The sequence below is a fragment of the Rhinopithecus roxellana genome, chromosome 2, assembly GCF_007565055.1.
Source record: "Rhinopithecus roxellana isolate Shanxi Qingling chromosome 2, ASM756505v1, whole genome shotgun sequence".
In the NCBI taxonomy this organism is placed as follows: Eukaryota; Metazoa; Chordata; class Mammalia; order Primates; family Cercopithecidae; genus Rhinopithecus; species Rhinopithecus roxellana.
The window spans coordinates 60,969,344-60,978,706 of record NC_044550.1 but is presented as its reverse complement, the minus strand read 5'-3'; the positions used below and the strand labels follow the sequence as shown (position 1 = coordinate 60,978,706).

Below are 9,363 nucleotides of genomic sequence, written 5' to 3'. Positions count from 1 at the left end.
GTTAAAGTGTTTTCATCAGAAGAGTGATTTGATAGAATCCGAGTTTTTGAAAAATCACTATGGCTAATGGGTTAAAGTCGGATTGGATGGGAAGAAAACAAGATATAGAGACCAATTAGGAAGCACCTATATTAATCCAGATGAAACATAATAGCAGTCTGGGGAGACAATAGCCTGGACCAAGGGAATGGAAAAAAGTAAGTTGATTAAAGAAACATGTAGGAATTAAAACAAGGTGTGGGAATTAATTAGATACATGTGATAAAGAGACTTGTAAAGGGTGATTCCAAAATGTAAGGCTTTTGGGAAATAGGTACATAGTAGTGTCATGATTGAGAGAGAGAATACAGGAGGACAACGTGGAGGTGAGTTGGGATGAGGTGTGCATTGAAATGGCAGGTTCTGATTGAGACACGTTGGATTTGATTTGCTGGTGAGACACCCATGTGAACATGGTCTGTTCGCCGGTAGAGATACAGATTTGAAGTTAAGAAGAAATGTCTTGTCTGAAAAATGAAGACCCACACATCCTCATATTACGTATTGTAATTGCAGTCATGGGAGTGGATCCATTGACTCAGGTTCAGGTACAGAATGTAAAGAGAGCTTGACTAACTGTGGAACAGCCGCCTTTATTTTTCTTTTTTAGTTGCACTAGTCTTACAGCCTTGTCTTAGACAAGCACTCTGATATAAAATTCCACACAATTTCTCTAATTTTCCCAACTTTTTAATTTCAACATAAAGCCACTACATAAAAAGTATTTTATTAATGAATTGACATAATGAATTGGATAAGTTATGTGTTAATTAAATCATTAATTGGATTCTAATGATTTACTAATACAACATGTAACACAGTAGCATATACATTTCTTACAGTGTAATACGTCACCAAGGGGGAGGGTACATCTTTAACCATAGTTTCCTATTAGCAGCTTAAGCAAAGTAACTGCTACTTAAAAGACAAAAAGTTATTTTTGAACAGTTTGCTGAGTCTAACAGAAAAATGAATCATTTGATTATATATTACAGATATACATTACTTTTTGTTCACTTCTTAAAGAATTCCACCTAATCTACATATTGCTTTCATTCTTTTTCAGTATTCCAGAAGTGCAGTGCACTTAAAAACCAGTCTTTTATATCTATCATGGAAGGAATTTAATAGGAGCTATAGTATGAATTTTAAGTATATCCATAAAGTGAAGCTCTCCAGTTCATAAAATTAATGTCGTAACTATATATAATAAGCAAGTTGAGGATTTTGCTTTAAAAAATATATTCACAAATTCTGTCATATTTACAAAAATATGACTGTAATGAAACTTAAAACCATCTAAAGACATATGACTACTTTAACATCTCAGTTGTTATTTTTTATGAACATAGAAGGCTTTTAAGCATCTTTGGTTGGGTACTATTGAAATAAATTTATTCATAAAATAATTAAATAAAAATACTGTAGCATCTATGTTCTTCAATTTACAGGAACAATTTTATTATGTGTATATTCATGTTATATAAAAATATAGCTAATTATTTTGAAAAGAAGATAAATAGCTTATGTGAAATTGGTTGAAACACAACATTTGCAAGATGAAGGGAATCCAATGTTTTTAGTGCCTCTTACCAGATGTGTCCATTTTAATGTAATTACATTGTTTTATTCAGTATGAATGGGTCCAGGGAGGATGAATTTCAAAGAAAATAACACTGCAATGTTCTTTAAATACATGAGAGCTACGTACCTGTGCAAAAAATTGCTTATAAATACTGAGAAATGTTACAGCATGCCACAAAAATTAGTCTTTATTCTGATTTAAATTTTAGTGTAGACAAAATTAGCTCCAATAGGAATAATAACATAAATCATACATGTTCAAAAAGGTATAACAATAAAACTATCAAGTTGTATGCTTGTTATCTAAATATCTCCATAAAGCAGATGTAACTTGAAATTAGAAATTAAATGATGGTTTGCATTTCCTGTAATTCTGAGAATTTCAGCTTTTGATTCAGAGTTGAAGAAACTTTCACCAAACTTGCAACTGGTTTTAAGAACAATTGGCTCACTGAGTGTTGAGGAGTTCCCCTGTCATCTGCCAAAATGTTAATTATATAGCAAGTTTCAGTTTATTTCCTTGAAGCCATTCATATAGCTGGCAATCTTTTCCTGCAGCATTCCCTGATAGATTTTGTCTAGAGAATTAACAAAAAAATCAAAACGCGATGAAGGAGAGCCTGTGGCTCCCTGGAGAAATTTCTGTTCAGCGGTGTTTTCATCAGCCAAGCAGGGAACAGTGAACTACATACACAGCTCCCCAATCCAGGTCCTAATGAGATTTGAAAATCAACTTATTTACCCACCGTCTCTTAGCAATGCTGATAATAACAATTCCTTGTTCAAGTTTTCTTCACTCCAGGAAAATAGTCAAAAGTACCTCTCTCTGCTTTTACTCCTAATTCAACCTACTACCCAACCAACTGTTAAGTAAACCATTTTGCTGCCTTATCTTTGAATTCAAGTATTTTCACACAGGCTCTTCCCAGCCAGTTTTCCAGGAATTAAACAGCAGATGCTTCCATTTAGATCCTCTTCTTTAAAATGGGAAATCAATTATCACTTGTGAGCCGCCATCAACCAGATTTATAGCTCTGGTCAGAATTCATTCATACATTTTCACACCCTAGCTTCCTTAGACATTGGTAGCCTCTGTGAAAGAGTCATTGGGGCCACTATTTTTTCTGACCTCCAGGTTCTTTTTAGCCTTAAATGTCACGGACACCTCAGAGTGAATGGCATCCAACCGCTGCTCACAGCGGAAGGCAGAGAGGAAAGCCTTTCTATAGTTGCTATTCATCCAGCCATAGAGAAGGGGATTGGCAAAAGTGGAGCACATGGCGATGATGTGGAATACTGTGAAGATGAGTTTGTACTCCTTCAAGTCCAGGACATGGCTGTCAATGTCAACGGCAAGCTGGAAGGCATGGAGAGGCAGCCAGCTGACTGCAAACACCACCACCACGCACACCAGCATTTTGGTGGTTTTTTGCCTTCGCTGATGGTAGTGGTCATTTGCAGCTCCAGGACTGACATGGTTCTTCAGTTTACTCCAAATGCGAGTGTAGGAAAATGATATGATGCCCAGAGGCAAAACATACAAGATCAACAAGGAAGAAAGACTGTAGACAGTGCCATAGATGCTCTTCTCCTCGCCAGGCCATTTTTCAGTACAGGCTACAATCTCAAAATCCGGAATGATCTCAATCAGTGAATACTCCCGGAAGATGGCCAGGGGACTTGCCAGCAGGGCACTGATGCCCCAGGCCAAGCCAACAATCAGGAAGCTGATACGCTTGGAGATCTTGCTCTCCAGGTGGTAGACGATGCACCTGTGCCGGTCCAGGGCAATTACTGTCAAGGTGATTGTGGATACTTGTACTGCCAGGCCCTGGGCATAGGGTACCAGGTGGCACAGGACAGGACCCATTTTCCACTCCCCCATTAAGGTGTAGGTAAGAGTGAATGGTAGACACAGAGTATTCACCAAAAGATCTGCCACAGCCAGATTGGCGATGAAAAAGTTGGTTACTGTGCGCATGCTCTTGAATTTGATCACCACGTGGATCACCAAGGAGTTGCCAATTACCCCAAGCAAGATGATGGAGCAATAGGCCAATATGAGGACAACTTGTACCTCAATCAGCTTGGTACTATCTATAAGCTCTGGCTCAGGATCAGGGACCAGTTCACCTCTAGGAGTGGTTTGTGGCCCATATTGTTCCACCTTCATTTCTTCCACTGTCTGGTTCTCATCAGCCTCTGTACCTATTGGACCCATTTTCAGTACAGTTCCACTTGGCCTGCAACCAGCACAAGAGTCTACAACCTAAAAAGAAAAACAACAACAACAAGAACAACAAAACGAATGGAACGAGGAAAACACAAAGGTGAAGCAAATAAATTTCACAAATGGACTGGTTTAATTTTGATTGGGGATCAAAATATCCTCTACTCTCTAAAATTGTGCGTAGCAAAACATTTGAATGAAACAGACCTTTTAATAAGTCTATTGTCAAATTAGATCAATTAAATCAGGTCTCTGAAATATATGCTATGATGATAAAGTATAATACCTATAGTATAGACACAATTTCAAAGTGAATGCTACCAAATGGATTAATTTCATTTTAAGTGGGATGAAAATTATAAACTTTATGAATTTTATAGCCACTATAAATTCATTGAATTAATTTTCAGGTAGATAAAAAAGTAAAGTTTCTTTCAATATCTTGACTATTTCAAATTTATAAATATATAGCAACAAATTGTGTAAGAAAGGGGAACATATTAAAACTATTTGTCTGGTACCTGAACCTTGGGACTATGAATTATCTGAGATGAATCAAGCAGATTCGGTTCCTGGTGCAGGATTTAGTATTAAAAATAGTATTAAAATGTGTAGAAGAGCTACCTTTTAAAAATTTAATTTCAATAGCTTTTGGGGTACGGATGTTTTTTGGTTGCATGGATGAATTATATAGCAGTAAAATCAGATTTTAGTCTCCAAAGTCCATTATTCTACTCTGTAAATTTTGTGTACCCACAGATTAGCTCCTACTTATGAATGAGAACCTATGGTATTTGATTTTCCATCCTAGTTACTTCACTTAGAATAATGGTCTCCAGCTCCATCCAACTTGATGCAAAAGACATTGTATCATTCTTTTTTATGGCTGAGTAGTATTCCATGGTGTATTACATACCACAGGTTTTTTTTTTTTAAATCCACTCAGTGGTCTAAGGACCATTGGGTTGGAACAGTTGCTTTTTTGAATGATCTTAAATAAACTTCTGAACTAACATATAGCATTTCATGCTTTCTCGAAATCTCTGTTAGCCCCCACATTCAGAGAACCCACAGACTAGTATGTTACATATCTCTTCCACCTGTTATTTTCTCATCATTTCTACAACATTGGTTTTATTCTTCTTAATCTCTTATTATAATTACTCTAATCATCTTCTAACTTACCTCCCATCCTCTTTTGCTTTTATTTATTAATTAATTTATTCACCTAACAGAAATAATTGAGTGTCCACTCAATGCCAGGGTGGCTTTACTATCCTGGTGCCTATACTTCTTCAAACCTGCATTCATCATGCATTTAAAAACCTGTCTTGAAGTAGGGTTTTTGCCAGGTGAAGACAAGAGGATAGTACCTCTATTCCAAGGCTCTCACATTTTACTGGACAATACCTACTCATTAAAATGTTATTTTTTCTGAAATTCGAATGTGATCATATTGTTTTCCTCAATGTCTCCAGAATGTTTGAAACAATATAATGTATTGTTTTCTAATATAAGTTTCATTTTTTCACTCTGTTAAAGCATTCAGAGCCCAACACCATAGTGGTAGTATCTTTCAAATGTATTCGTAATCACAGAAGGCTGCCACTGTTTATTCAGAGCTTCTTTTATGAATTTGTTTTTATGAACCTTTCAATGAATGTATTTGTAATTAATAGCATCTAATGCCATTGGTAGGAGAGTCATATATTTATTCAGCCCACAGATAATGCCTGGCTGGGCCTGTGTGCCCCCCAGCTCCTTCCCTTACCCTTCCTCTGTTCTGTTCTGCTCTGTACCACAGGAGGGCTGACTCTTGCAGACTGCATTTTCAGGCTCCAAGTCCTTGGTATTCTGGCTGGGTTTGGTCAGTGGGAGGCACTGGCAGGCAGTTGGAGGACAGCAAGAAGGGAGAAGCCACTATATTCTTCTTCCTCCCTCCCTGCTCTTGGCAGTGCCTCTGCAGCTGTTCTGTAGCTCTGGTTTTCATAGGACAAACCTATTGTGATTATGATTCCAGAGGATGTCCCTGGTCCGGGGGCCTTGGTCACACTACCTCTTCCTCATATCCATCCAGCTGGAGGCAGTAATGACTCCCTGCTCTCGCTAATCTCTAGGTAGTCTCAACATCCCTTGTTTGGCTTCTATCATTTGTTTAATCAACTGTCTGCATTAAATTCCTCCATTTTTACATTCTTGAATAGATTCTGTTTTGCATGATCTGATAATAACATACATATATGCTTTCATTAATTTGCTCTCCCACCAAAGGATCTGTACCCACAGGTTGACAACACTGGCCTATAGAAGAAAATCCCAACTCCTTAGTCTGACGTTCGAGGCTTTTCTTGAACTCACCCCTGCATATCCCTCTGGTTTCATCTCTCCTGACAGCCCAATATATACTGTCCACTTCTGTGATACTGCCTTACTTCCAATTCCAGTAACACCTGAGCCTTTCTCATGCCTCTCTGCCCTCGCTGTTTTAAACTGGGAAGTCTTTCAGTTACCCAAAGCCCCTGTGCTCACTTCTAATGCTGCATGTACCACATGCCACATTGTGACTGTTTTCCTTCATTTACCCACCACAGCAATCTCTTTGAAGACAGAACCTGGACCTTCTTCCTCCATTGCTTAATCCCTAACACACTATCTAGTACATTAAAGGTACTCAGCAATTTGGCAGAACAAACATAAAGGTAAAGGAAAGCGCAATTTTACTGAATAATCAATGTCAGCAAAATGGAAAGTATAATTTTGATCCTTTCCTCTATTGAAGACAACTGCCTGTGTAGGGTTCTTTCCTATGACATAACATCCATACGCTTATTTTCTTATTCTTAATCAAATAACTGCTTATACAAAAAAAATTGTCCTGAGACCCTGTTAAATTAATTCCTGATTATAACATTTTAAGTTGTCAGTATACCCCATAAAGAAAACTTTCCATTTCAAAGGTTTCTGCTCCCCCAACTCTCTCTCCCCCTCTCCATTTCTCTCACTTTTTTTTCTTTCCCCCTCGTTCCCTGTCTCTCTATTACCACTCTCCCTTCCACAGGAGCCTTACTATGTGGAGAGACATGGGAGTTTCCATGTACTCAAGTGTTTGCTGTACTGATATATTCCAGCTCCCTCTGCATAAATTTCACATAGAATGTTCCAAGGAGCCCCAGCCTCTTTTCACATGTGCCTCCATTCCTTACTAATTAGAGTAACCTGAAACAAACCATTCAAATCTTGGACTGTATATTTGATAGGCCACACCATTTCCCCTAGACTAAGAAAGAGACTGGTTGCAGAGTACAGTTACTCAATCCTGACAAGCCATTTACAGAATTAAAGAGACTCCAAGAGGCTGGAGTTTGGAGGTTATACCTGACTAAATTGAGGGGAAGCATGAGATTGAAGGACACTAGGAGGAGGAATATACTTGATTTATTGACTTGTTTTGCTTTTTCTTCTCAGTCTTGTTTTGTATATTTTGAAACGCTGTTATTTACAACTTCTCTGTAGGAATGGTTATAGATCTGCAAGCTATTGGAATATACACAGTGTTAGCTGTGCTTAAGCAGGTTACTGGCCTTTAGCCAGGTCAAGCATTACCCAGAGCAGAAAATGCATCATTTCATGACAGCACTTCTGGAAAAGTGGAAGAGGAAACAGGTACACACAGGAAGTTGCCATCAACAGCACACAAAGGAAACAGCAAGAAGACAAGGGAATAACCTTTCTTTGAAATAAGGCAAAATGAGATATTTACATTACTTAAGACATTTAAAGAGAACTTTTACCAGTACAATTTTTCTGAATAAGGGAATCCTTAGAAACTTTGTTATAGAAACATTTCTTTGCAGAATAGGAAAAGAGTTTCAGGGCTTCCCCTGAAACCCCACCACCCAAGATTCAAAGAACTTCAAATTATTTGAGTCAGAGACCAGTTCATGCTTTGAGGAGATATTTAAATCTCTGGGGGCTTTTTGCAACAATATTGCCACAGGTTGGCCTTAGTAAAGCTGCACATCTTATCAAGCACAATATCTTCCAGAACATTTTTCCCAGGGAAAAATATCTCAAAAATCAATCTCAGAAATCAAAAGCACTGCATTTGCCTAAACTAATTAGTTCTAGGAATGGGGGTGGGGAAGGGGGAAGAAGGGAAGTTTCAAGAATGCTACATACATGACATGATTGTTTGAGTAATCAGTAGAAAGTTGAAAATATTCATCAAAGGGTGTGGGAAGTCTTTCTTTGGAAGCAGCGTCTCCATTTCATGTCACTGAATTTTAAATGATGTGTACCTACTGCAAAATGTCTTAAAGCTTTTAGTTTTGCCTCTTTCCCCATCACCAAAAGCTCCTGCCAGTGGGTGAGCCTTTCTGATGGAAAATGAGCAAACGCTTAAATGAATGTGTCTCCTCTTGAACAGCTTTGGAGAATCCAATGGGACCTTCTGCTTTAGACAAGTGTTTGATTTTTTAAAGAGGCAGGAACAATAACAACTTACTGTTCTGGAAAGATAATGACCCATCTCAAAGAAGCGTCAAGGAAATAGTAAATAATCTTCAACAGAAAAGGGAACATCTAGCGAAAGTCGAAAATGGGGATGATATTACATCCTCCAAACCTCCACCTCCCACCTAAGGGAGGAGGAAAAAGTCCATACACTCATGAGGACCTCCTCATGTCCCTCTTCATAGGAACCGAGCGCTCCTCTAGGGATATTCTTGTTCCCAGGAGGTGAATCAGAGTTAGGAATTACACTTACTGACCCGGACCTCGGGTTTCTGCGGAGACGCGGAAACAAGACGTGTGCAGTCTGTCTGTCCGATGATAAGCCAGTCGACCTGGAGAGGGCCCTGGAAGGTCCCCAAAGGCAAGTCCGGTTCCGTCCACTCCTAGGGTCCAGGTCAGCCCGCGCCGAGCGGGCGGGCAGCCAGAGCAGTTGGAGCGGCTGGGCGGTTGGCGCTGCCGGGTCTGCTGCCGACCTCTCAGGCCAAGCGCGCCTGGGCACCGCACTCACTCGCGGGGTGGGCGGGTGAGGGTGGGAGGATCAGAGATGGGAGCTTGGGGAGCGGAGCAAACCCCACCCTTAAAGACAACAAAACAGGTGCAGAGGCTGCGGGCGATAGTCCTGCAGGGGAGGGGACTGGAGGAGAAGTTTTGGTCGCGAGGGAGCAGGAACAGTGTCCAAGGTCTCTCCGCCGCCTCCCAGGCTTGCAAGCCCTCACAGCCAGACCCTACCCAGAGGGGCGCCCCCTCGCGGGTCCCCAGCCACCACCTGCAGCTGCTGCTGTCACCTACTGTGCCACCCCCAAGTTTGATACTCTGGGCATTTGCACCAACCCTACCTCCCTTTCCTTCCACGAATTTCTCCCTTTGCTCTCTACCCCCCGGTTCCGCGAGAGATGGCCCGGCGAAGACAGACCTCCTGGACTTGAGGCCAAGTTCACCAAATCCGCCCCGGGGAAAGGTGAGGGCAAAGGCGGGGTGGACCGATCCAGCTGCGGCTG

The 9,363-nt window shown here is 40.2% G+C and overlaps 1 protein-coding gene across 2 annotated transcripts; it reads right to left on the bottom strand.

The window, feature by feature from the left end:
* Positions 1 to 711: 711 nt before the first annotated feature.
* NPY2R (neuropeptide Y receptor Y2) lies at positions 712 to 9,059 on the bottom strand. Of its 2 annotated transcripts, none has more exons than XM_010358029.2 (2): positions 8,623 to 9,052; positions 712 to 3,892 (listed from the first exon to the last, which is right to left on the bottom strand). In XM_010358029.2, exon 2 carries the CDS (start codon positions 3,842 to 3,844, stop codon positions 2,699 to 2,701), a length of 1,146 nt encoding a protein of 381 aa, XP_010356331.1. In that variant the 5' UTR covers positions 3,845 to 3,892; positions 8,623 to 9,052; the 3' UTR covers positions 712 to 2,698. The 2 variants fall into 2 exon arrangements, with proteins under 2 accessions (XP_010356331.1, XP_010356330.1); XM_010358028.2 differs by having other exon boundaries at positions 716 to 3,892; positions 8,619 to 9,059.
* Between the last annotated feature and the right edge of the window lie 304 nt (positions 9,060 to 9,363).

Coding starts and splice junctions, on each gene's coding strand:
- NPY2R (XM_010358028.2), bottom strand. CDS start 3,844: ATGGGTCCAATAGGTACAGAGGCTGATGAGAACCAGACAGTGGAAGAA.